The following is a 26,390-nucleotide window of genomic DNA, read 5'->3' on the forward strand; positions in this document are numbered from 1 at the left end:
GCCTAATCAACCCCGAATAACCAAAGATGTAATTTGTTTTCATGCTGAAGATTTCTTAGAAATAGTTCAACGAATGCAGTTGGATTTGCATGAACCTCCACTGTCCCAGGTATAGTTTAAATAGTTATTGTCTTTAGTTTAGATGTTATTATGAAAAATACTTACCTGAATTCCTGTTTCTTTGTTCAGTGTGTCCAGTGGGTTGATGATGCAAAGCTTAATCAACTGAGGAGGGAAGGCATCCGCTATGCCAGGATTCAGCTGTATGATAATGACATTTACTTTATTCCAAGGAATGTTGTTCACCAGTTCAAGACAGTTTCCGCTGTATGCAGTTTAGCATGGCATGTCCGACTCAGATTGTATCACTCAGAGGAGGACGTTAGTCAGAGCACAGCTACCCATGAAACAGGCACATCACCGGATTCCACGTCGGTAGTTCCTTTACCTCACACGGACAGCGTGATATGTGCTGTAAGGAAAACCTCCTTGGATTCTGTGTCTTCAGACAAACTTCATTCTAAATATGAATTAGAGCAGATTAAACATGAACCTAATGCATCTATAAGGATCAAGGAAGAACCTGTGAATATTAATATTTCTGAAAAGACTAGAGCACCGACTAATATGGATGGGAAGAATATTAGAGCAAAATTGGATCATGTTCAGTTTACAGAATTCAAGATCGACATGGATTCTAACTTTGGAAATAGCAACAAAGAACTAAAGGAAGAATTGAGTCCTGGGAGTCTCATAAGTCTAGTTGATACAAGGCAGCATAGTTCAGCACACTCAAATCAAGACAGAAATGATGATGACATTTTGTGCTAAATTTGTACAGAGCATTTAAAATTCTTTTTTTTAAAAACTAATAATGTAATAAAGATTCATGAATTCTGAAAGCAAGCAAAGGACTTGCTCTCAAGTCTGTTACAAAATATAGATGATGTTAGCTTTGTAACATTCCTCAGTGCCTGTCCATGACTGTGAAGTATCAAGTACTTAGGGCCAGACGCACTGTAAACATTGCAGGTTTAAACAGAAAGGAGTCTTCAAAAAAATCATTTGATTTGGAGTAGGTTTTAGAATCAAGCTGACATTAACACACACACACATACACACACATATATATATTTTGTAATATGAGCCAGAACTTTTTCACAATTTAAGGCTTTTCCATAGAGCTTATTTATACCATTTTTTTCATTTTAAATGTGTCAGCACTGTAGTGTAAATAGCTTTAAAAAATCTTTTTAGTGTGATTTATATTGAAATGTGAGCCACTTAATAAAGGTTCATCATAATAAATATGTTTTCTGTTCAGTCTGCAAAGACAAACTGACAATTCAGTTAAATCATTTGTTTGGTACATTGTGTTTCTCTATGCTAGTATGTCTATTTAGAGTGGTAAGGAGTGCAAATGTACGTATTCAAGTCTAGTAAATAAATTCTCCACACTGTGCAAGCATTTTTAAAACCAAGATTCAGGCTGGGGATTTAGCTCAGTGGTTTCGCTACCTGCTGCGCAAGTACAAGGACCTGGGTTCGATCCCCAGTACCAAAAAAAAAAACAAACCAAGATTCAGTTATGAAAGTGTGTGTGTGTGTGTGTGAATGTATATATGTGTATCCTATTTTGCACAATTTCTTAAATTGCTGAATAAGATGAATATGTGAAACTTCTTAGCCCTACTTCCTGGAATACATTTTAAAATATTTATATTCAACCTTAAGAAAGCAGTTTAGGTAACAAAAATTTTAGAAAGTTGGGAGAAATAAGATATGTTAATATCTAATCCTTCTAACTAATGAAGATATGTTGCTAAGATTATTTACCCATAACAAATTTTCCTTGTTGTGTATGGAACCAGTAGAAAGTTTTCTTACTAATAAGCACCTGTGCTATACTTGATTATAGCTGAGTAAGAAATCTTTAGTTATAGAAAATTTAATTGTAAACAATTAAAATCCTCTTTAACATTTTTCTTGTAGAATGGGAAAAATATGGCAAAAATCAAAACCATACAATAAAGGCAATGACTTGATTGCCATATACAGAGAGATAACTAACAAAATACTGTGTTACCTCATCTTTCTCAGGATTCCCTCCCTACCCTAGCAAGGGAAACAACTGGGTATACTTCCTCTATAACGAAGCTCTGGAAAATAAATGTCATAGGAAACAGAATTGCCAGTGCCTAATTAAAGACGAGTAAAACATATTTCTTTAATGATGAGGTCAGCACTATTTCAGACTGCTTCCACTTCTGTAATGAAAGTCAAACAAGTCTTTGATGTATGCACAGATGTAAGGAACTCTGCTCATTGCAAACCTATTCCTCGGTTCTTCTATTATTCCTACTTTGGTTAATAACTTAGTTGCGGTTCTTTGTGCTACATTTCCGTGTTTTCTGTTCTGGCCACATTTGTGGTACCCATCAAAACTCATTCTAGTTAGAAAGAAGCCCTTTAGAAAGATGCACTTCACCAGAACAAATGAAAATTGACTGTATCAATGATGTCCGTTTTGGCCCCCATTTTAATAAAAAGGGGCAGATACTATACTATAGGAAATCAATGTTTACAGCATGGGAAGTCTCATGGGATAGGGAAGGTCTAAATCATGATAATGTAAATAGGGGTTTTGTTATATATGTCACTGTGTTATGCTCCTACCTATTTGATCTGCTTTGTTAAATTTAGGGACTTTTATATTCTTTGGGAAATAAAGTTCTCAATAAATCAGAATTGAAAAATAGGAAGGGATTGCTTAAAATATTTTTGATCTTTTAAAATTGAAAAGTGATATATTTAAGAAGGTATGTTTTATTTCCAGTTTTCCAGAAGCATATACATAAATGCACTGAGGTCACACTGTAAGATTTCTTTAGGGTAACTGTCTGAAATATATGAGCCTTAAGCATTCAACTCGAAGGAATGCATGTTGAAAACAGCTACAGTGGTTGCTTTTAGGTATACTTTCTTATATAACCTATAGTTGAACTAATGAAAATTTGTTTTCTGAAATGCTTAAATCTCTGTGGAAGTGTTTTACCTAAATCACGGGTTAACAGTAAATTAGTTCACCTTCAATAAAGCTTACGTTCCTTGTCTTATGGATAGTGTATAATTTTTAAATCCTCTTTAGGTCATTCTGAGAACTTGTTGACTGCCTTTGTCACACATAAATTTCTATTTTAATATTGCATCGTATTAATGGTTTCTTAGTACATTCCAGTTCTTTATCTGAATAGAAGATTTTTGCTTTTATTTCTAATATCTTGTACCAGAACAATAAATCACTTAAGATATAGTTTCTATATGGTCATATGGTGTATAGAATAAATTGTTATATAAATTATTAAATGGATATATAGACCTTTACATAAAAACTTTAGTACCTCAGTGGTACGTTATAGCAATTATGTTTTTCCTTTTGTTTCTTTTCAGTTTTTTGTTTTGATTTGGTTTGGTTTTTTGAGACAGGGTCTTGCTATGTAGTTCAGGCTGTCCTTGAACGCACTGTGTAGCTCAGGCTGGCCTTGAACTCACAGCAATCCTCCTGCCTCAGCCTCCCGAGTGCCGGGATTCCGGCATGTGCTACCATACCTGGCACCTGTTTTTATTTTTACCCTGTTAAGCTATCTAAGTAATATATATTCTATACTCAGGTTAGCTGGTTAGCTGGTGAAAGAATTAAGCATTTGTGGTATTTAGTTGCAAACTTTACTAAAGCCATATATTCATTACCTTGTCACCAAGACTATTGACCTTAAATAAAGATGAGGTTGATGTAGCACAACTCTGTGTGTGTATGTGGATGCATGTATGCATTTCTGTGGCTGTCACTTCGTCTCCATTTATGAGGGTGTCACTGACAGTAGGAAAACATTTCTTTTTTAGATTATGTCTCTAAGGTATTTCATTAATGTTCCTGAGTATAAAAGAGGTTTTCCCTAAATACTTACGGCAGGGGAGATTTTTATACATAATAAGCACTGCTTTATTCCCTCTAGTTACATCTTTTGAGCAAATTTACTGTCGTGTAAAGTACTTGTCTCAAAATTCATTTTGCATTTAGAGGTGCAAGGTTTGTTTTTGGAGTTTGAAAGGTAGTTTCCTTGTCTTGCACCTTTCAATAAATACGAAGATTGATAACCACAATCTTTTTACCTTTGTAATTATTTCCTTAAATTTGATATTTTATTTTAATCTTGGTATTTAAAACATTTCTTAGGTTTCTGTCTTCAACAAACCATAAAATCTTGGAACTGATTCCAACCCAAAGACATTTTTTTCCTTTTAAAAACTAATAATGAAAAATTGACTTAGGCCAGTGGGCAGACGAGTACAGAGGGTTACTGAAGGTCCAAAGTTAGGTATGGGTGCTGGGACTGGCGCGGTGGCTACCCCCGCGTACCCTGCTTGTGGCTTGTTCTGTCTCAGGAGAACAGAAGTGTCATTCTTTTCAAGATGTTAAAAAGTGACACGATTGGTTTCAGATCTTCAGTGGTAGAAGAGCTCTTTTGTTCTCACCTAAGCAGAACTGCCTTGATTTGTGAACACCTTGCCTGGCTTTAGGATGCAGTGCTTATGTGGGGCAAGAATTGTCTGCTGTGTTTGGCACTGGCAGGACGTTTCAGATACTTCAGCCCACAGCTAAAGAGCTTCACCTCTCCCGGCTTTGCTGTTTGGTTCTCTCTGTAACCCATGGACTGAGGATGGAAATGACTGCATTTTTTGTAAAGTGAACAGACACTAAGAACAGTTGTCTTTTCCTGGTAAATGAAGAGACACACATACTCTTTCTACTGGGGGAGCAAGGGAAGCATCTTGCATCTTCCAACTCTTCCTGGACTTCAGAGACAATCAGGGAATGTGAATAAGCTGAGAACAAAATACAGGCAAGCAGAATTTATGTAAACTAGAATTGAAAAGTAAAATGTATTTCCTGTATGTTTCATTACTGTGATCTGCCTATTAAGAACTGCACTGTTAAAATATGAGAGCTCTGGATCCTTCTATACCCTTTGAAACTTAGAATTTATGCATCTATGTTGTTAAAATGTTAAAGGCCGCGCGTGGTGGTGCATGCCAGTAATCCTAGCACTTGGAAGGCTGAGGCAGGAAGATTTCTTCGAGTTTGAGGCTGGCCTGGGCTACATGGTTCAAGGCCAGTCTGAACTGCACAGTGAGACCTGTCTCAAAAAACCAAAAATAAATAAATAAAAGAGTACTATCCTATAAAGTTCACTACTGTGGTACTATTTAAGATCATAACGACACAGAAGCAAGCCCAGAGTCACAAATAATTTGCATAATAGTGATGAAAATGTATTTGGCAGTTTGACTTCCATTCCTTGAGAAAATTTTCTTTTAATTTTTTATTACTCTCTTGAAGCCAGATTTTTACATGAATAATTTGTTATAATAATATGTATTATATAGTAATTATATAATAATAATAATAACAACAATAATATAATGTTTTTTGGTAATGTCCTAGCTCTCTTCTTCAACTCAGAGATCTTTGGTGGTGCCTCATCTCTCGCAGCGAGCTGAGGTGGTTTTCTCGTCTGTCAGCTTTCCGGCGGATCAGTCCGCAGAACCTCTGCATGCTTCCCTCTGACCCTGCGGCACTTAGCAGTCTCCACTCAGTAGCACTCTGGCTGGTGTGTTTTGTGTTTTGTTTCTTTGGAAGGCTTTTTTCTTTTGTCCTTTCCTTCTGGCCTTTCTGTTTTTGTGGTGCTGGAGATGGAGCCCAGGGCCTTTTCCACTGAGCTACATCTAGCTCTTGGAACTCACAACCCTCCTCCCTCAGCCTTCCAGCATGCTGAATGACAAGCACGTACCACAGCATCCAGCTAGGGTTAATCTTTCTTGGATACGATTGTTACCTGTTTTACAAAAAATTCCATAGTGGCTCCTTTCCTAAAGAACAAAGGCCAAATGCCTACTACAGCACTGAAAAGCCTTCACCATAAGTCTTCTTTTTCAGACTCTTGTACCGCAAGGCTTCATTTCATGTGTCCAGTTTTCAGCTTTGCCAGATGACAGTTTACAGTCATATGTACGGGTATCCCCTGGGGAACCCCTTTGCATACTTAAGTCAGTGGGTGTTTAAGTCTTATGTGAAATGGCACAGCATTTGCATATAACCTATGTGCATCCTGCGTGCACTTTAAATCGGCACTAGATTACTTGTAATATCTATCATGATGTAAATCATTCTGTCTTGTTTAGGGAATAATGACAAAAAAGTTCTCTATGTGGTTCAGTATTTCTCTGAATATTTTCAGTCTGTAGTTAGCTGTATCTGTAGACGAACCTGTGGATATGGAGGGCCATCTGTACATTCATTCCTCCACGTACTTCGCAAATTCTTTGTCTTTGCTGGGGAAATACATGGGATACACACAGCGAAGTCGTGTCTCTTCCATGCCCTACTTACACCATGTGTCTTGCCTTTACTGATGCCATCCCAGCTGTTCCTGGACCCAGCAGCAGTTGGGACCAAACTCTTTGCCCCTTGGCCCTTTGCTTACCTGGTTTCACATTCGTGACAAGTCCCTGTTGGAGTCCAGCTAAACCATGAGCCACAAGTTAGCAATGTTCTTTATCACTTTTCACTAATTCATAGGATACTTGATGTTCAGTAAATATTTAAAGGAACAAAAGTAACAGGGATGGAAAGATAAATTATGTAGCCTTCTATGACTTTAAAAAGCCAGTCCTAGATTTTATAATGTAATTCTAGAATTGCAACAGAAAGGTGGAGAAACTTAGACCAGCAGGCCCTTTCATAAAGAAACCAAGTTTCTGTCTTGTAAGGATAAACTAAGGAGGTAGGGCCGGGGATTTAGCTCAGTGGTCCCGCTGCCTGCCGAAGCACAAGGACCTGAGTTCCATCCTTGGTACCAAAAAAAAAAAAAAAGGTAGCTGTTAAGAGATCCAGGAGCAGTGCACATTTGGAAAGAGGAGGTAGTGTATAAACAATTAAACCTATAAAACCCAGCATTTTTTGCCTTTGACTAGCTTTTCTGGAGAAACAGGAATTACAAATTAAGTTTTAACAATGCCCTACATGATTAAAATGGCAAATACTGTGTAAATAGTATCTTTATAGTTCGTAGTCTAAGGCAGAATTTAAATGTTTGTCTTAATTGGTAAAGTCTGATTTTCAGACAGCTTGTTTAAGCTTAAGCTTGTTCTGTACAATTTTGTGCGGGTTTCCTGCTGATATTCCAAAATTGGAAATACTGAAGTACAATGATAACATATACTAGCTTTTTCAGCCTATATTGTTGGAAGAGTGGGACAAGGACATAGATAGCACATTTTCAGACAATCTCATGGTCACTTCTTTGGCAGACTGCTCTGGAGTGCTGTGGTTGTTTAATACAGTGTATCAGTAATACACAACCTTGAGAAAATTACTTCACTGAGTCTGTTTTTTTCATCTGTAAATGGGAAGGTCATACCTATTCTGTTAATTGGTGGTGAAAAGTGAATGTCAGAACAAGCGGAATACTTAGCACCTTGCTTGGCTTATTATAGACACATTACAAACAGTTGCTTCTGCTCCTGGAATTAACAGTCAAAAGAATAGTTGGCAGAGCTGTGTGCTAGGTCACTCTAATCATTTCACACTTTCCTCACTAATTAGTCTCCTTGTGTATTCTTCACTTCAATTCTGGACAGAAGATAGATATGGGAAGGAGAAAAAGCTTGATGAGGGGTCAAGGCAAGGTATGGTGGACATCCGAAAAATCTTTTACTAGTTTGGCCAGGGTTGGCAGTTCAACGTCATGTCTATCCTGCCTATCCTGATATAAGTGCACTACGGATTATGGCTGTAGTTATAAATGATAGTACATAGTGCTATCTGATACCTGATGGAATAGTTCTATGATTGGATGACTTGAATACAGGGCAAACAAAATGAGAGTAAAACGTCCCTTGTAAAAACTGGACTAGAACTCACTATAGCCCACTATAGAACTCACTATTGGCCTAGAACTTGGAGTAGTCCTGCCTCAGCCTCCCGAGTGCTGGGAGTACAGCCAGGCGCCACCATGCCTGGCAACCCCGTGTCATCTTTATCTAGCAGTTGATAATGAGCATCTCACACTGATGTATTTTTTTCCCATCTTCTGTGGGAAACCAATTTGTAGAAATCACATTTGGAGTCAAATTCTTTCATTTATAGAGACCATGAGCTAATTTTATTTCATTTACCTGGGCTTTAGTTTCTCATTATAAGAAGAAGGAATACCTCCCCCTTGATCTAAACTCTAACCCCTGTGTACCCCCGGTGGTTTTGTCATGGAGCATAAGCACACCAATAATATTTTGCATTCAGAGTGAGTCATGTTTACTCTGCGAACATAACCAACATTAAAGGAAACTCCTTTAGTAGTTGGCACCTGTTTCTCAATACAGTGCTAAAAGCACTCTGATCATTTTCCTCTCAATACAGAGAAACTGTTGCTTTCTTGCTGACTCAGGTGCTTAGACACACCTGTCCCTGTGTGAGGACTGTTTTCTGCTCCAGCCACCGCTTCTGCCCAGTTGTCAGCATCAGTTCCTCCTGTCTGCTGCACCATGAAGAAGCTAACTGGGAAATGGACCAAATTTATAAAGTTAACAACTGTTAAAGTTACAGTGAGCTGTATCCCTAGGACAGTTCTCTAGCTCTTGAAGCCTTGTTTATGTATTTTTCTTGGTGCTTGAAGACTTTCCATTTTCAAGTGGGTCTGTGTTCACATTTCCTATAGATTCAGCTGAGGCCGCCGGATCTCACCTTTATGTTCAGGAGATGTTCCTCAGTTGTGGATGCTTTGAACATCTTTCTTCTTTTCATATTTTCAAGTATTACAAACAGTTATTTGGTTCACATGTTGTTTTTACTCAGAAATTATAACAAATCTTTGGTCCAAACCAGAGAAGTTTTATGTCCCTAAATTATTACCCCAAAAGTAATGCCCTCAGGAAAGTTTTGTAGATTTTTTTTTCTTTTGGTACTGGGGATCGAACTCAGGACCTTGTGCTTGTGAGGCAGGTGTTGGCACCACTGAGCTAAATCCTTGACCCAAGGAAGAAGTTTTGATTCTTAAGTTTCTTTCTTGACAGCACAGTGTGTTTATCTTCAAACCCCATTAGTAAATTTCTCTGTACCATAAAGGAAGCATCCTCTAACTAAAACCAAGGGTAGAAAGGCATTTTCCTGCAATACTGATTGTTTATGTACTGTTTGTCTTCTCTACTTATAAGCATAATTCTGCCTGTGATTTTTTTTATATTTAAACATACTCTGAGGACTGGGGCGGACATCAGTGAGACCTGACCACGAGGCTCTAAGTGCTGATGCCAAATGAAGAGTTCTACTTCCTGCAAGCTCTTCACATGCTACTAAAATTGATCCTCATGTGTAAACAGGTCGGTTATTGTGTTGCCTTCTACGTGTCATTCTTACCATTTTGTCTTTGTTGGGAGAACTAAAGGAGGAGGAGACCTGCTTTGTCTTCTTAGGATCTCTTACGAGATTTTTGCTTTTGCTTTTCTGACCTGAGGGGTCGGCAAACTCCTGCCCGCAGGCCTTGTCTAGCCTGCCACCTGCTTCTGTATGGCCTGTAAGGCAAGAAGTTATTATAATTTTATTTTATTTTATTTTTTTGGTACCGGAGATCAAACTCGGGACCTTGCGCTTGTGAGGCAGGCGCTGGAACCACTGAGCTAAATCCCTGGCCCAGTTATTATAATTTTAAATGGTTGAAACAAAAATCGAAAGAGTTATCGTGTGAAGAGATGAAATTTCAATTTCACGGCCATAGTTTTATTGGAACACAGCCAGAGTCTGTGGCTGCTTTCTCTGCCACAAGGGCTGAGTTGAATATTGCCATGGAAACCTAATGTCCCGGAGTCCCTGACAGAAACGCCTTGCTGACTCGTCCTGATTGTTTACATGCGGTGTTGTTACCCCTTTTCATTTCCCTGTGAGGGCTTATCATTAGATAATACTTGCATGAATACTTTTACCTGAACTACACAAGATGAAAGGTTTATTTTGAATTTAGTTAATATATTCCACAGACCAAATAGTTTGGGTCTTTCCACTAAATCAGGAATATCTGTTCACACCTAAAACAGTTCCAGATAGTAATTATTCTGAATCCTCTTTTTAGATACCCAAAATATAATTTTAATTATAAGACAGGGAAATGTCTCCAATTGATTTTTATTTATTTAGCTTACTTCTTAGTTTCAAAAGCCAAACAAGAATTTAATTTGTGGTGCTTAAAACTTAAGTGTTTGTAAGGAAGAAAGAGTCCATAATTCTATATTAAAATAATCTGTGTTAGCAGCCAGAAATTGAGATCGTGTTAGACCTTTTAAAAACAGAACAAAGTGCCACTGTAGATTTCAACAGAGCTGAAAGTGAAGGCTGTACAAGGCAAGAACAATCACCCCACGTTAGTTACAATCCCCTTTCAGAGGGGCCGGGGATTTAGCTCAGTGGTTCTGCAGCCTGCCTTGCAAGCGCAAGGACCTGAGTTCAATCCCCGGTACCAAAAAAAAAATTGCATTGGCCTGGGGATTTAGCGCAGTGGTTCCAGCGACTGCCTTGCAAGTGCAAGGTCCCGAGTTTGATCCCTGGTACCAAAAAAAAAAAAGAAAACAATCCCCTTCCAGGACTTTGTAAGCACTGCCCTCTGCTTCCCTGGGGTTGGTCAGGCACCTCACTTCCCACTTCACTAGGGTGCTGGGATTTCTCAAAGCAGGACACCCTGAGTGGATGGGTGGCAACCCTCTGTGGCCCTAGGTCAACAGGCACGAGGGGGGTGTTCTGGGGGAGGGGACGAAGGCCTGTTGGAGTGGGCAAGCTTCTGCACTAACATGCCACCTCCAAGTCATCTGTCCCACGCACAAAGTAGAGATGACAGTGAGCTTAGCACACGTAGAAATCTGTCAAACTCAGGCTCTTTCTGAATGTAAACATGTGGCATTCCATTACTCCAGTAAGTTTTTCCCTTCATAATTTATAAGCATAAGTAGCCATTTACTTTGGTCATTAACAGCCATGAAAAATTGAACTTCTATCCAAATATGTAGATTAAAGGCTTTGTTTTTATTTTTATGAGACAAGGTCTTGCTATGTAGTCCATGCTAGCCTCAAATTTGCTGAGATCCTCATGCCTCAGCCTCCCAAGTGCTAGGAGGACAAGTGTTTGAAACCACACTCAGCTAGTTTAAAGGCTTTGTATTTATTTTATTATTATTTTTTGGTATGGGGGATCGAACTCAGGACCTTGCGCTTAGCAAGGCAGGTGCAGTGCCACTGAGCTAAATCCTGGCCCTGGTATTTAAATATTGAGCACATACAGGGGGAAGGAGTGGAGGGGGATCTAAAAAGAATTAAGATGTGTTACATACATGTACTGACTCCTCACAATGAATATACTCACTATATACTACAAACATGTACTAAAAAGATAAAAATTAAAACAGATTATTCAAGAGTCATGTGGAAAAATAAGGTCAAAAACAAACTTTATTTACACAGAGATAATAAGAATATCAATAAGTCAAATACTGAATACTTCAGCTTTGGGTTGATTAGAAGGCCATGATTCACCAATCGTATTTCACGGAAGCAGAACGCTGCATCTGGTATCCCCTCAGTTCTCAGGCCTTCCTGCAGCTTCCCTGGAAGGTGCAGAACACTCTATCGCTTGATGAAGAGCGGCAGACATGAAATGCTGTGCTGTACCAAGAAGTCAGTCTCTTACAAAAAAGACGTTATACCCGAGTTCTGTGAGCGCCCCTGCCAGTAAGGCCCACAAAGGGATGAAGACGTAGGACAGATGCATGGTTGTAAACTGTTCCAGTTTTGCACAGAGTGCCAGGCAGAAGGCTAACTTAAGTAACATTGCGACGAGGTACCAGGCTTTTTTCTTAATGTTGTGTGATCCATGCCGAGGGTCGAAGCCAGACTTACATCGCCCGGCCATTTTCACGATGAGCATGACGAGGAGGACGGTGTCGAATATCCAGATGGGAATGAATATGAGGAACCAGTTCCACGGCGCCTTCTCGTCCAGTTTCAACACCAGCATTATCAAGAAGAGCAGTGTGAAGAGCCAGGTGAGCAGCACTCTCTGGGCCAGGGACATTCTCATTTAAACAACCGAGAGAGACGCTGCGCAGGGGCCGGAAACTCGAAGGAAGTATACCCTGGGAGGAGGAAAAGTCAAGATTGTTTGGGCACCAGAGAAAAATTACTGTCAGTCCTAGTGAACAAAGTCGGCTCCTTTCTAATTTTGAAATCCTATCGTTCTTCCTTTAAAAACTTCTAAAACCTGGAGCAATGACTGCCAATTAGAGCCATCATTTCTCTTTTTTTTGGCACTGGGGATCAAACTTGGGGCCTTGTGCTTGTGAGGCAGGCAGCAGAACCACTGAGCTAAATCACAGGCCCTACAGCCATCATTTCTTTTTTTTTTGTACCGGGGATTAAACTCGGGTCCTTGCACTTGCGCAGCAGACATCGAAACCACTGAGCTAAATCCCGGGCCCGAGCCATCATTTCTTACAGCCATGGCCAAAGGTAAGCCCTAGGCAGAGGTCTCGAGGACAGTCTGTCCTTTTCAGTGTTACCACCAAGACCTTATTCCGTTCCTCAGAGATGTTCTCAACCTCCCCATACATTCATAAAACTTCAGCTTTCCATTCAATTTCAAGGAGTACTAAGATAAAGTGTTTGAAATCAAAGTGGTAAAAGGGGAGGATGTAGTATCTAGCTGGGAAGAGGTTTTCTGAGACAGGGTCTTACTATGTAGTTCAGACTGGCCTTGAACTCACTATGTAGCCTAGGCTGGCATCAAACTCATGCTGATCTTCTTGCCTCAGCCTCCCAAGTGCTGGGATCACAGGTGTGTGCCACCATGTCTGGTGACAAGAGGGTTTTATAAGGTGGAAATGGTTAGTAAAAACTACAAGAACAGGTCCCAAGTTAGATTCCCGGTACCAAAAAAAAAAAAAAATGCAAGAACGTCAAGCAATCATAAAGCAGAATTAAGATTATATGAAGAGGTCACTGGGCTAATTAATATCTATTACATATTTGTTTAGTTTCTGGATCTTAAATTTGTAGAGTCTCAGGTATTTTCTTGTTAAAATAGATCACTTAAACTTGGTATATTTTGTAAGTATCTAATGCTAAATTATTCAGTAATAAGGGTATTACTCACTGTTCTCTCACAGACCTATACTTTTGCTTTGCAGTAAAAGCACACAATTTACTATTGGTTTAGGATATGTAGTAATATTTGGAAGCCCTCATTCCTTTCCAGAGCATCTATTTCAGTTTTTTTCAGTACAAAAATCATTAAGCTAATTCTCAAAAACTTGGCATTCTGATTGGGAATCCATTAACTTACAACTTAGCGAACATATATATTAACATTTATTATATTTAATCTTGACACACACGCTTACAGTACAGTACCCCGCTTAGGTTTTTCAGACCAGTCCTGTGACCACTGGAATAAAGGTAGGAAGAACGCCAGACTGCCCGAGGTTGGGAGAGGAGTTAACAAGATAAGAAAATGCAAATAGCTGAGAACACTTTATTCCCTTGAGCTATTTGGAGAGGAAGATGACAGATAAGACACGTGAGACTGAGAAAGGGACCCGAAGAAATTTTTAGGAAAGGAGGAATCTAAGTACAATGTGATCAAGCTGGGAGAATATGCCCCCGGGGAAATGACAGACTGGAGAAGAAAAAACACTTGCTGGAAAGAGAAAGATAAGAAGGTGGTAAGGAGGGATGACTGGAGAAAGGAGAAAAAATAGAAACAGGCAAGAAACAAGGAAAGGCTAAAGAACCTGGCGAGAAGGACCACATAGCCTAGATCAGTGTGCTCCTATTTCAGGACTCTGAGAGTTTCCGCACGTCTCTGTTCGGTCTCCAGAGTGAAGGTGCGAGCGCCCTAACCCCCCTTTCCCTTGGCCGGCAGCCGCCTCACACTGCCGCGCTTCGACTCCGGGGAAGGCACGTTCTCGGTTGCTCTCCTCGGTTTCCCGCGGCTGCCGAGTACCAGGATGCGAGGAGAGACAGACTTGGGCGCTGACTGTTAACTAAATGAAGTCGCCCAGCTCTGACCTCCAATCTGGCCATTCTCGAGTCCCTCCAGGAAAAGGTTTAGACAGTGCACAGACTTAAACATAGCTGTCAAGGGATGACACGAGCTTCGTTTTCTTTCTCACGAAGGGTTTTCTCACTGGCAAGGTGGCTGCACTAACTGCAGGTTTAGGACAGGAGGCGAAAGGATGTAAAGGACATGAACTTCCTGTGGCCATAAGCTTTATAATGTGGGCTGCAACAAATTCCGTGCGCCTGCGAGAAGCGCCTCTCCACCGGGGAGCCCCCTGCTCAGACGGAAACGACGCCGGAAAGACTGCTGAGCTAAATGCGGGCACACGGCTCTTTGACTGCATTCTAGCCTCGCCAATTTAACAAGCCGTATCTGGTTCCCACTGACATTCCCTTCTCCTTAAGGGAAGGACACACAGGCACCCGAAACTGCTCACAGTTCCCTCCCGGAGGACCCGGCTTGACAGTCAACGCTCCCTCCCACAGCCCCACTGCAGCCCCGCGCCTCCGGCAGCACGCCGGCCCCTTCCGGCGGACTCGCTCCTCCCAGGCAGCTCCGCCCGAGATGCCCGCGAGTCCGTCCTCCCAGAGCCTTTCGGCAGACGCCGGCCGGCCAGCTGCACACTCCAGAGGGCCCGCGTCCCGCTCCCAGCGTGGCCGGGCTCGGCCTACTGGAGCCCGCTTCGGGACGCCGCCTCCCCGCAGGCCGACGTCTGCGGGCCAGAGCTCCCCGCTCCCGGCACAGCTCCAGGCGCCCGCATCCCGGCCCGGCAGGTGCGCCGGGGCGGGGCCTGCCGCGCAGCCCGGGGCAGAGGCCCGCGCCGCGACTCACCTGGCAGCGCCGCCGGTCGGAGAGCGGGGAGGCCGCCAAGAGGAGGGAGTTCGCCAGTTTGGACCCTTGTCCGCCACACTCTTCCCCCATTCAATCTGGAGCCCGTCACATGATAATTAGGAACAAAATTCAATTCCTCCTCTCCAATCGGCCGCGGTAGACGGTCTCGCAGCCACACTCCGGGGCCACGCCCACATCCGGGGCTCATCGCTCCGCTCCTGGGCCTACTCTATTGGAGGAGAGGACGCCAATCTGAGTTCCGGGGCTTCTTTCCCCGCGATGATTGGACCGTTTGGCCGCCAGTTCAAACCAACTGACCTTTCCTTACGTTCGAGTTCCACAAAAAGGCAGTAATAAAAGAACGCACTGGGTCCCCCTCTAACTGCGGCGGTTGGGAGGAAAGTCAGTCTAAGCCGAGCCAGAGCTTCTGTGGCCCCATTGGGCGCACAGATGCCAATCAGAACGTCCAGTGCTTGGCGCCGCCCCCAGACCCGCCCACCCGCGCGCGCAGACTGCGGGAGGGGCGGGGCGACGCTGTGGCGGGAGCGCGCCCTTCACAGCCTCCCTGTGGCTCCTCGGCTCCGGCGGCGGTGCCTCCCGCGCGCTCCCCAGCCGCCTCCTAGCGGCGCGGCGCCCTCTCCCAGGTAAGAGCCTCGCGGGCTCCGCGCCGGGGCGGGCTCGGACGCCGGGGCGGGCTTGGACAGGCTGGGGATGGGCCTGCAGGCGGAGGCGCGCAGGCTGCAGGATGAGGTGGGCGCCGGCCGCCCGCGCGTCCCCAGCTGCTGTCCCGGCTGCCGCTGCGACTCCCTCGACATCTGCGGCCCGGCCCCTCGCCTCGAGGCCCAGCCGGGCCGCCCGCCCCTCCTCTCCTGCGCTCCCGAGGCGCGGTTCCCGCCAGCCGCGGCCCGGGAGCGCCCGTGGAGAGCCCTGTCCGCGTGTCCCCTCCGCCCGCCCGCGGTGACAGCCCGCGCCCCATTGTCCCGCAGCCCGGCTCCTGGAGAAGTTCGCGGTGGTCTGTGGCCCCGGTTATTTTTAGCGGGCGGAGCCGGGGAGCTGCGGGCTGGGAGCAGACCCTGACTCGGAGCCGCACCTCGGGAGGGAGGCCGTGGTGGTTGGGCGCTGCTGCTGCTCGCCGAGTCGCCCGGGCCGGGCCCGGCTGGGCCGCTCCACAGGGTGAGCGAGGGTGGGTGCCCCGGGCTGCCCTTGGAGTGACTTGATGTGTGGTATTTTGATTTTGGAGTTTGTGGTTTGCTTCCCCCCACGTTTCTAAAGGTTTCTTTGCTCTTTTACCTTCCCCTGAGACTGGCCGTAGACTTAGTTACTGTTGGATCTCGTCGTTAGGTATGTTTGTGGAAGCTGTGTTTTCAACAACCGGTCATTTTTTTTTCCCCCCTCACAGCATTTTAATATTGGAAGGAAAATTCTGAGAATTTGGAGGCTACGCTGTTTAGGAAAGAGCTGTAAAATACCATAACAGCCGAACATCCTAACCTGAGCCGGGTTTGGTGGCGAACACTTATAATCCCAGCCCTCGGGAGGCCGAGGCAGGAAGATTACCAGGAGTTTGAGGCAGGTCTAGTGAGACTCTGTCACAAAGAAACAAAACAAAAAGTAAAAGTCCCAGCTTGTGTTGGGAGAAGGAAATGGGCATGCCTTGCCCTTTATGGTAGCTCAGCCTCCAGATTCGAGAGCAGAAGGCTCAGAAATGCTGGGCAGAAGGAGCTTCAGCTGTAAGTAGGACTAGGACCGAGGCGGGCCTGGGGGAAGACTGCCCTGAGCTCGTCAGCAAATCTGGCGTGGCTCGGTGGGAACACTTGCCCAGTCAGACCTCCAAAGTAAAGTTTTTTGAGTTCAAATTAGCATTGGATAAGTTCGCCCTAAAAATAAAGAATGTGGCCTGAGCCCTTTTAAAATCCCAAAACCTTTTTGTCTAGTCCATTTCAGAATTGTAAGAAACTTGTAATGAAATAAAAGCATCACTAGACTGAACCACAGAGTCTCAGTGGTGGTGTGTTAAAAATGAGAAGTCAGGCACGGCAGTGCACACCTGTAATCCCTACACTCCAGAGGCTGAGGCAGGAGGATCATTGTGTTCAGGGCCAGCCTGGGCTACATAGTGAGTTTAAGACTAGTCTCAGCTACATAGCAAGGCCCTGGCATAAAAAAGCAAAAACGATCAGAAAATAGTTAAAAGTACTTATATATTATCTCATTTAACCCTAATTCTATGACCACTTACTGTTGTGTTTTGTATGAGTTAACCAAGATTCAGTTAACTCATTTGTTCCTGATTTCAGTGTTAAATATTTGGTGGATTCACATCCAACCAGTTGGATTTCAGAGCCTGCATTCTACCCCATTATGCTTTACTATCACAGTAAATTTTGCTTCTTAGAGACTTGGTCGGAAGAGACTCCATAGGAAAACAATGCTGCAGAACCATAAACTGAATCCAATATCATACTAATTCAATGACACTTTCAGATCATTTTATAACAGGCAGTGTTGAGTGTCGCAGAGGATGTAGGGATGGAGTCACCTCTCCTGTTTTTGAGATTAATTTTGGTGCCAGAGATAGACATTTGAACAAATGATAATACAGTATACACCAGAAGAGAGAACTGTAGGAGTCTGGTTTCATGGAAAGATAATTTAAGGTAAACCGCAGTAAATTTGTTTGGCTTTTTAGTCAGGGTCTCCTGTGCAGCTCAGGCTGGCTCGGCTATCCTCCTGCCTCATCCTCCCTGGGGCAGGATTACAAGTGTGCACCTTTGAAGTATTTTCCTCTTCACTAAACAGATAAGGGAATGGAGCTAAAGTGTTTAGCACCTGGCATAGGCTGTCACACCCTGCTAGATTAGAATACCTGCTGGGCTTTGTGACTGAACAAGGTCAGATGCTAAGTCTTTCAATATCAGTTTCCTGATCTGGTTAGTGGAGAGGCTGAAACTTCAAAGGAGACACATATCTGTAATCCCAGCCCTAGGGAGGCTGAGGCCAGAGGATCACAGTGAGTTGGAGTCCAGCCTGGGCTACATAGTGAGTTCAAACCCAGCCTGAGGAAAAGCAAAACGAAGGGTATTTTTGAAGACTGTCTTTAAATAAATGGCATATATAAAAGTGGCCAGGCAAAGTGAGTAGTGCCCAATTTTGATGGTTAGAAATTGCATAAATACTAAAATTACGGAAGCAGATTGTCTATTGGTACATTTTAATTTAATATTTACTTTTCAATACTTATTTTCCAAATGCCAATTAAATCTCTTGTTTGCACAGTCCAGCTAAGCAACCAACTCTACATTGCCCTGAGATATTCCATCCTAAGCTGTAAAGGAAGACTAGGAAAGCACTGCCAGACCATTTGCGCTTGATTTGTGGGACATACTTTAGGACTGTTTCTGAAAAAATCTCAGCGTGACTGTTGTCATCCTTAACTTCTAGAATCAACATCACAAGCTCTCCTTTGCGTGTACGGTGACCATCTTTTCTTAACCCCAGGTGGAATGAAGCAGATGTTTAAAATTAGGGCTGCCCTTGAAAAATCTGAGAAATAAGTTCATGTTCTTTTATATCTTCCTCTCAGTTTAGCATGCAGCCATATGTAGAATGTATAGGTGTGAATCCTTGATGACCAGAATCATATGATTTTGAAAATATTAAGTGACATTTAGGACAGCTGCATGTTTTGTTCAGCTTGTTGGCCTAATACAATTGCTAAAGTGACACAGTATAGGGGTGAATTTTCAGATGAGAGCAACTGCCTGCTTCCTAGAACAAAAAGGTTTTGAGCACTAGGAAAGAAAGACTGCTGGATTTCATTCTGAGTAGTGAGTTGGAACTGGGCAGGAAATGGCTGTGGTTGAAGTACTACCTGATAATAATCATAACATGATTAAACTTGACATTTAATGTGAGGAAGTTGAAAAACGCAGTGTGTAGCCTTCCAGTTACAGAAACAGTGGGGTGAAGGGGCTGTTAAAAGTTTATAGAAATTTCAAAGATGTGGTAGGTACTGATATTTGTTGCATGAATAATACTACTTTAGTAAAATATTCACTACAGGGTCTGTTACAGATAGCAAAAAAATGAATGAAACTACAAGGCGCAAGTTTCAGAGTTCTATAGAGCCAGGTTCAAGTCCCAGTTGTGCCATCTGCGTTATGTTGCTCAGGCTCCTGCCTCCCCCTCTAGGAGTGCTGGGATGGCGGATGTGTGGTGGGTACCCTTCCTGGTTTGTAGGAAGGATCTGACCTACAATTTTTTTTCTTAGTAGATAAATAAAGGTTTATTTGGCTCATTCTTTAAATTAGCATTGGGTATATCTTTGAAGGGATTTTTCATCCAATTTGTTAGAGGCACTGGCATAAAATTGTTTATAATATCATTATCGTTTTAATGTCTGTAAGATCTATAGTTATGTTCCCTACTCATTTCTGACTGGAAATTTGTGTCTTTTCTGTTGTTTTTCTTCTGTTCAGTCTGGCTAGAGTTTACTCTGTTTTTGATTTTAAAGAACCAGCTTTTGATTTTCTGTACTGTTTCTCTAATTTCTATTTTGATTACCTCTTTTTCTATTGTTTACATTTTATTTGACCTTGATTTACTAGTATTTTAAGGTGGAAACTTAGATCATTAATTTGAAACCTTTATTCTCCTTTAAGGTTAGTATTTTTTTTTTTTTTTTTGGTACGGGGGATCGAACTCAGGACCTTGTGTTTGTGAGACAGGTGGAGGAACCACTGAGTAAGATTAGTATTTAATGCTATAAAATTCCTTTAAATAGCTGGGTATGGTGGCACATGCCTGTAGTCCCAGCACTTGAGAGGCTGAGGCAGGAGCATTGCCGTGAGTTTGAGATCAGCCTGGGCTGCATAGTGAAACTCTCAAAAAAAACCCCAGAAAAACAAAAACCCAAAATTCCCTTAAATAATATTTTGAATGCATTCCACAAATTCTGAAATGTTTTCATTTTCATTCAGATTCACTTGAATTTAGCCAGAAGGCTGAGAAATGATACAAGTTCAACATCTTTGGTTTTTTCCTTTGTGATTTCTTTGACTCCTTTGGTTAATTGGAATATATGTTTCTAATACTTGGGGATTTTTTCAGTTACCGATTTCTAATTTAATTTCACTGTAGTCAAAAACTATACAGTGTATCAGTTGAATCATTTTAAATGATTTGTGGTCCTGAATGTGCTCTGTGCTTTTAAAAATAATCCATGTGCACTGGAAAGAATGCTGAGTGTGGTATTCTATAAATAGCAGTCAGGTCAAGTTGGTAGATCACATAGTTCAAGTCTTACATATCGTTGCTATTTTCTGTCCGCTTGTTCCATCAATTTTTGAGAGAAGGGTATTAAAATCTATAATTGTGAACTTGCTGGCTTTTTTCCTTGCAGGTTTTGTCAGTTTTTGCTTTGTATATTATGAAGTTCAGTCTGTTCATATGCATGTATATTGAGGCTTTTATGAATTGGATTTATCATTGTGAAATTGCCTTCATTATCCCTGATGATAATATACACAGCTTTCCTCTGATTAGTTTTAGCATAGTATATTGTTTTACTTCTAATCTATTTTGTATTGTATTTAAAGTGGGTTTCTGGTAGACAGCATGTAGTTGGTTTTTGCTTTTCTTAATCCAGCTTTCCTTTTAATTTGGACCATTTACATTTAATGTGATCATTGACATTGTTGGGTTTAAATCTATCATCTTGCTATATGTTCCCTCTGTTCTTTTTGCTTTCTGTTAAATTTTTTTTATCATTCCATTTTATATCCTTTTTTGACTTATTATCTATATCTCTTTGTTTCTTAGTACTGTAGTAGCTAGTATTAATTTTTAACTTAACACAATCTGATTTGGGTTATAATAACACTTTGTGTATTAGAGCAATATACCTTTATACCTATAACAATACTTTGTTTCCTTTCTCTCGAACTCTGTGCTGTGGTCATACATTTTAGTATCATGTATGTTATAAACCCCACAACACAGTGTTGATCCTTTTAGCTATAAATAGTAAAAAAAAACCTAAACTTGTTTTTAAACTTTATTTATTTATTTATTTATTTTACTACAAAGCGTCAATATCTGGGACTTCATCTTATTATTATTTTTAAATTTATTTATATATTAATTGGTACATTTTAGGTATACAGTACATTTACATTTATCATTGGGTGTTTGTACCTGTACATGATGTATCTTAGTTCTTATTTTTTTCCCCATTACCTATGCGCCCTTCACCCCCACCAACCTTCCCTATTTACATAGGCTTTGTGTCCATTTTTTTTTCTTTCTCATACTTTTTCCTGTCTCATACTTTTTCCTTTCCCTTCTTCCCTTTCCCCTTCCCCTCCCACCACCCCTCCACCTTTGGACCTTTTCCTATTTCAAATTATCAGTTATTCATTTTAATCATTTTCATCCTTATTTACACTTTCAGTTTCTCACACTAGAGATATTATTCAGTATTTACACATGTGTGTCCTATTTATTTCACTTAAGAGTATGGCCTCAGTATGCATCCATTTAGCTATAAATGACTCTAGTTTCTCGTTCTTTATGGCTGAGTAGTACTCTATTTTATTAAAAAAACCACATCTTTGTCCAGTTTCCAGTTGATGGGCACTTGGGCTGTTTCCAAGCTTTAGCTATTACAAACTGTGCCACTATAAACATGGGTGCACATATATCGCTGTGGTATGATTCTTTTAATTCTTTGGAGAAGATACCCAGTAGGGGAATAGCTGGGTCAAATGGGACCTCTAGTCCTAGTTCTTTGAGGTATCTCCATACTGATTTCCATATTGGTTGCACCAGTCTGCACTCCCACCAACAATGGAGCAGGGCTTCTCTTTCCCCACAGCCCCGTCAGCATTTGTTATTGGTTGATTTCTTGATAGCAGCCATTCTTTCTGGGGTGAGGTGGAATCTCAGTGTTGTTTTCATCTGCATCTCTCGAATGACCAGTGATGTTGAACATTTTTTCGTATATTTATTTGCTGTTTTTACTTCTTTGTCTGAGAAATGTCTGTTCATTTCAGATGCCCATTTTTGAATTGGGTCTTTGAATTTGGGGGGGGTCTGATTTTTTTTTTTAGTTTTTTATATATTCTCGATAGTAGGCCTTTGTCTGAGGTACAGCTGCTAAAAATTTCTTCCCATATTGTAGGTTGTCTCTTAGCTCTGTTGGTAGTTTCTCTTGCAGTGCAGAAGCTTTTTAATAAGATGAGATCCCAGTTGTTGATTCTTTGTGCTAGCTCCCGTGCTACTGAAGTTTTGTTCATAAAGTCTTTTCCTATGCCAATGTCATTGAGAGTTCTACCTAACTTATCTTCCGGCAAGTTTACTGTTTCTGTCTTGATATTTAGCTCTTTAATTCACTTCGACCTTCGTTTAGTGCACGGTGATAGGTAAGGGTCTAGTTTTAATCTTTGGCAGGTTGAAATACAGTTTTTCGAACACCATTTATTGAACAGGCTATCTTTTCTCCAATGAGGGCGATTGGCTCCTTTGTCAAAGATAAGGTGGCTGACTATGTCTGGAGTTGTTTCTGCATCTTCTAATCTATTCCACTGATCTTCGGGTCTGTTTCTTTGCCAGTACCATGCTGTTTTTATCACAGTAGCTTTGTAGTATAGTTTCAAGTTGGGGATTGTGATACCCCTAAACTTTATTTTTGAAATATGCTTTCACTGCTATAGAAGCTTATGCTGTTTTTTCAGGCCTTTAAAGGTATTGCTCTCCTCTTATTGCTATATAAAGTATCTGTTTTCTCTAGCTACTTTTAATTTTATCTCTTTATCTCTGGCTTGAAGCACTTTTATAATGCTGTGTCTTGGTGTAATTTAGGTTTCTTTTTTTATTTGGTACCAGGGATCAAACTCGGGACCTTGGGCTTGCAAAGCAGGCGGCAGCACCACTCAGTTAAATCCCCAGCCCTAGTTTAGGTTTGAGTTTTTGGGAAATTGTGGCCATTATTTTTATTTATTTATTTATTTATTTATTTATGGTACTGGGGATCGAATTTGGAACCTTGCACTTGTGAGGCAGGCAGTGGCACCACTGAGCTAAATCCCTGGTCCTGTGGCCATTATTTTTTTAACAATAGTTTTTCTTTTTTCTCTCCTCTTATTCTCATACTCCATTTATACATATATTGGGCCTCTTGATCGTTGTCCTTCAGCTAACCAGTGCTCCATTTGTTGTCCTTTTTAAGTCTTATTTTCCTCCTTCCAGTTTCATTTTGTATATTATTTATTGGTATTCCTCAGATTTACTAACCTTTCTTCTGCCAGTTTCTGATCTGCTCTTCCTCTCATCCAGCATATTTCAGTCAGACTTTGTAAGTCTGTTCACACTGGTATAAAGCAGATCTCTAGGACTTTTTCATCTTACAAGTATGAAACTCTGTACTCTAGATAATCAACTCCTCTTTCTCCCCTCCTTCTCTCGGATGACCGTTTCAGCCTACTGTCTCTGTGACTGTCCATTCTTGGTACCTCATATAAGTGGAATTATACACTATTTTTCTTTTATGACTGGCTTATTTCATGTGTCACGCATCCTCAAGATTCATCTATAATATACCATGTTACAGGATTTCCTTTTTGTTCTTTTAAAGCTGAAAAATAGATACTCTGTTACGTGTACTACATTTTGTTTGTCCATTCATCTGTGGATGGACATTGAATTGCTTCTATTCCTTAGCTATTGTGAATTGTGCTGCTATGAACACGGGTATGCAGATATTTCTTTGAGACTCCGCTTTCAATTCTTTTGGCTATATTCCCTGAAATGTAATTGCTAGGTCATACAGTAATTTTATTTTTAATTTTTTGTGGCACTTCCATACTGTTTTCAAAAAGTAGGTAGACATTTGCAATTGTACCATCAGTTAACATAGAAAATAAATATTTTAAGATTGAATTAACTTTTCAGTTATTTTCACACTTTAAAAAGTTGCAAGAATAATACACATAATTCCTGTATACCCCTCACCAGATTACCCAAATACTAGCTGTCTGTCTCTATATATGTACACATACATGCAAATACATCTATATTACTTTATTCCTGACTTAATTAAGTCATGATACTCCTTTACATACCTGAGTTTTTATTTCCGTACAACAAGATCATTCTCATTATTGATTTTTAGTTTGTTGCATTGTGATCAGAAAATATACTCAAAATGATTTCAGGTTTAAAAAATTTGTTGAGACTTATTTTGTGGCCTGAAGAACATTCCATGTGCTGCTTATGAGTTGGGTGCGTTTATTTGGCAGCTGTTGGGTGCTGTGCTCTGCAGATGTCTGTTAGGTCGAGTGTACACTTGAACTCCGGTTTCTTTGTGGACTTCTGTCAGGATGATCTGTCCATTGCTGAGAGTGAGGTGATCGAGTCCCCAACTGTTAGTGTAGCAGAGACTGTCTCTTCCTTTAATGACCTTCCTTGTCTCTTTTTTACTGCCTTTGATGTATACTCTTATTTTATCTGATTTAAGTTTGGCTACCCCTGCTTTCCTTTGACCGCCCTTTGCATGAAATATTTTATTCCATCCTTTCACTTTCAGTCTATTTCATCCTTAGAAGTGAAGTGAGTTTAGAAACATATGGTCAGATCTTGTATTTTTATCCATTTGGCCATTTTGTCTATTAATCTATATACATTCAAGGTAATCATTGACAGGTAAGTCATACTGCAGGTATGACTTTGTTCTAGTTTCTCACTCTTCCTACTGTCTTCCTTTATAGCTAATGATTCATTCTCTTAGTGTGATTTGCTTTCTTATTATTTTTGGTTTGTCTACTGTCGATTTTTTTATTATTATAAAGCTTGTAAAAGATACTTTTTTACTATAACAGCTTATTTTGAAATGACAACAACTTAACATGAACATAAAGATACGAACAGAAAGGAAAAGAAGATATACTAATACTAGAAGATATACTAATAAGGAAACTACATTTGTACTCTATTTCTCCCCACATTTTGAATTTTTGATATCCCACTTTATATCTTTCTATATTGCCTATCTCATATCAATATAGTTTTATTTTTACTTGTTTTGTCTTTCAGTCTTCATGTTAAAGATATAAATGGTTTATGCACCCACCATGCTTGCTATCACAGCATTCTGAATTTGCATAATTATTCTTACCAGATCATTCTCTTTCATAAACACAGAATAAGGTCAAAACAGAAGATTAACATTGATATAATACTGTTTTTTAGCTTACAGATATTCGCACAATCTCCAATTATCACAATATTGTTCTTTTTTTTTTGGAGACAGGGTCTCGCTATGTAGTTCAGGCTGGCCTTGAACTCACTAAATAGGCCAGGCTGGCTTTGAACTTGCAACAGTCCTCCTGGTCAGCCTTCCAAGAGCTTAGATTACAGGTGTATACCCCCACACCTGGCTAGTATTGTTTTTTATAGCAAAATTCCCCCAAAAAGCAGGATCACATGCTGCATCTAGTCATTTCTCTCTAGTTTCCTTGAACTGGAACAGTTGTTAAGCCTGTATTTATATTTGAGGATATTGACATATTTTAGGTGTAGGGTCTTCTATTTTGTTTTCTTTTAGCAGTACTAGGGACTGAACCCAGGTTCTCACTGAGCTATGTACCCAGCCCCTTTTGAAATTTTTATTTTGAGTCAGGATCTTGCCTATGCAGTCTGATTCTAGGAATTAGATGTTATCTGATGAGGAAGGTACCCTGGATGCTGAAGAGTCTGGCAGCTTGAGAGGCCTTTCCTTCCTTTTTCCCTATCACAGAGGCAAATAACCCCTTCAGTTACCATTTTATTTATATCCCTTCATACGGACACGGGTGCAGGGTCATAGGGACAGTCACCCGTCTATGTGGATGCTGCAAAACAATCTATTTAACAGCTTCCAATGAGTCTCCTAAAGATGGTGATGATTCCCCTCCTCAGGAGAACTTTGAGGAACCTGAACCACTGATCCTTGAAACTTCTGTTGATTTTATAATGTAATTTTGCTTGACGTTCCTCTTTCCTCACTCTTGCCCTCTACTTTCTCAGATCTACTAGGTCAGTAGGGACCAAATACCCAACAACCTCCAGGTAGAGGAGCAGAGGTTTGCTCTGTCTCATAGTTTCAGTGCATGGGGTGGAAGGGGTGGGTGCAGCCTCCTGCAGGAGGCAGAGTGAAGGCGGCTGGGGTTGGAGGGAGAGGCAGCCTTTCAGGTCACACCCTTCTGCTGCTGAACTCATCACTGACAAGTGTAGCATCCTGTGATGCAGCCACCTTCACACACAGGAGAATGTTGGGGGAGCCCAGAACTAAAGCTCAGCAGTAAGGTGCGTGTATGTGTGGGCGGGGGCTGAGACAGCAGGCAGGAGTCCTGTGTGTAAGAAGGTAAA

General features: G+C 41.1%; 3 protein-coding genes across 6 annotated transcripts in view; 2 read left to right on the plus strand and 1 right to left on the minus strand.

Moving 5' to 3' along the window:
* The window catches only part of Rsbn1l (round spermatid basic protein 1 like), an 85,770-nt gene extending 81,606 nt beyond the window's left edge, over positions 1-4,164 (plus strand). For both annotated transcript variants that reach the window (XM_087206728.1, XM_004839829.4), the window contains exons 7-8: positions 1-109; positions 190-4,164. In XM_087206728.1, the coding sequence (XP_087062854.1) occupies positions 1-109; positions 190-831 (751 nt within the window). In that variant the 3' untranslated portion in view covers positions 832-4,164. The remainder of the gene's footprint in view (positions 110-189) is intronic.
* A 7,369-nt stretch (positions 4,165-11,533) lies between these two features.
* Positions 11,534-15,338, minus strand: Tmem60 (transmembrane protein 60). Its single transcript, XM_004839738.4, has 2 exons — positions 14,988-15,338; positions 11,534-12,234 (listed from the first exon to the last, which is right to left on the minus strand). The coding sequence occupies exon 2, from the start codon at positions 12,177-12,179 to the stop codon at positions 11,778-11,780; it is 402 nt and encodes a 133-aa protein (XP_004839795.1). The 5' UTR covers positions 12,180-12,234; positions 14,988-15,338; the 3' UTR covers positions 11,534-11,777.
* Positions 15,339-15,497: 159 nt separating this feature from the next.
* Positions 15,498-26,390, plus strand: part of Phtf2 (putative homeodomain transcription factor 2) — a 105,137-nt gene continuing 94,244 nt past the window's right edge. Inside the window, exon 1 of one of the 3 annotated variants that reach the window (XM_004839739.4) lies at positions 15,498-15,631. The gene's annotated coding sequence lies outside the window, so the exon portion shown is untranslated. Of the gene's footprint in view, positions 15,632-15,743; positions 16,161-26,390 lie in introns of those variants that run through there. The other 2 variants (XM_021253965.2, XM_021253968.2) reach the window with 2 other exon arrangements.

The sequence above is a fragment of the Heterocephalus glaber genome, unplaced genomic scaffold (assembly GCF_053883595.1).
Source record: "Heterocephalus glaber isolate CG9 unplaced genomic scaffold, H.glaber_assembly_v1.0 deba00000676, whole genome shotgun sequence".
Classification (NCBI taxonomy): Eukaryota; Metazoa; Chordata; class Mammalia; order Rodentia; family Bathyergidae; genus Heterocephalus; species Heterocephalus glaber.

Bases quoted from the DNA above. Each gene is read 5' to 3' on its own strand.
- Tmem60 (XM_004839738.4), bottom strand. From the start codon at position 12,179: ATGAGAATGTCCCTGGCCCAGAGAGTGCTGCTCACCTGGCTCTTCACA.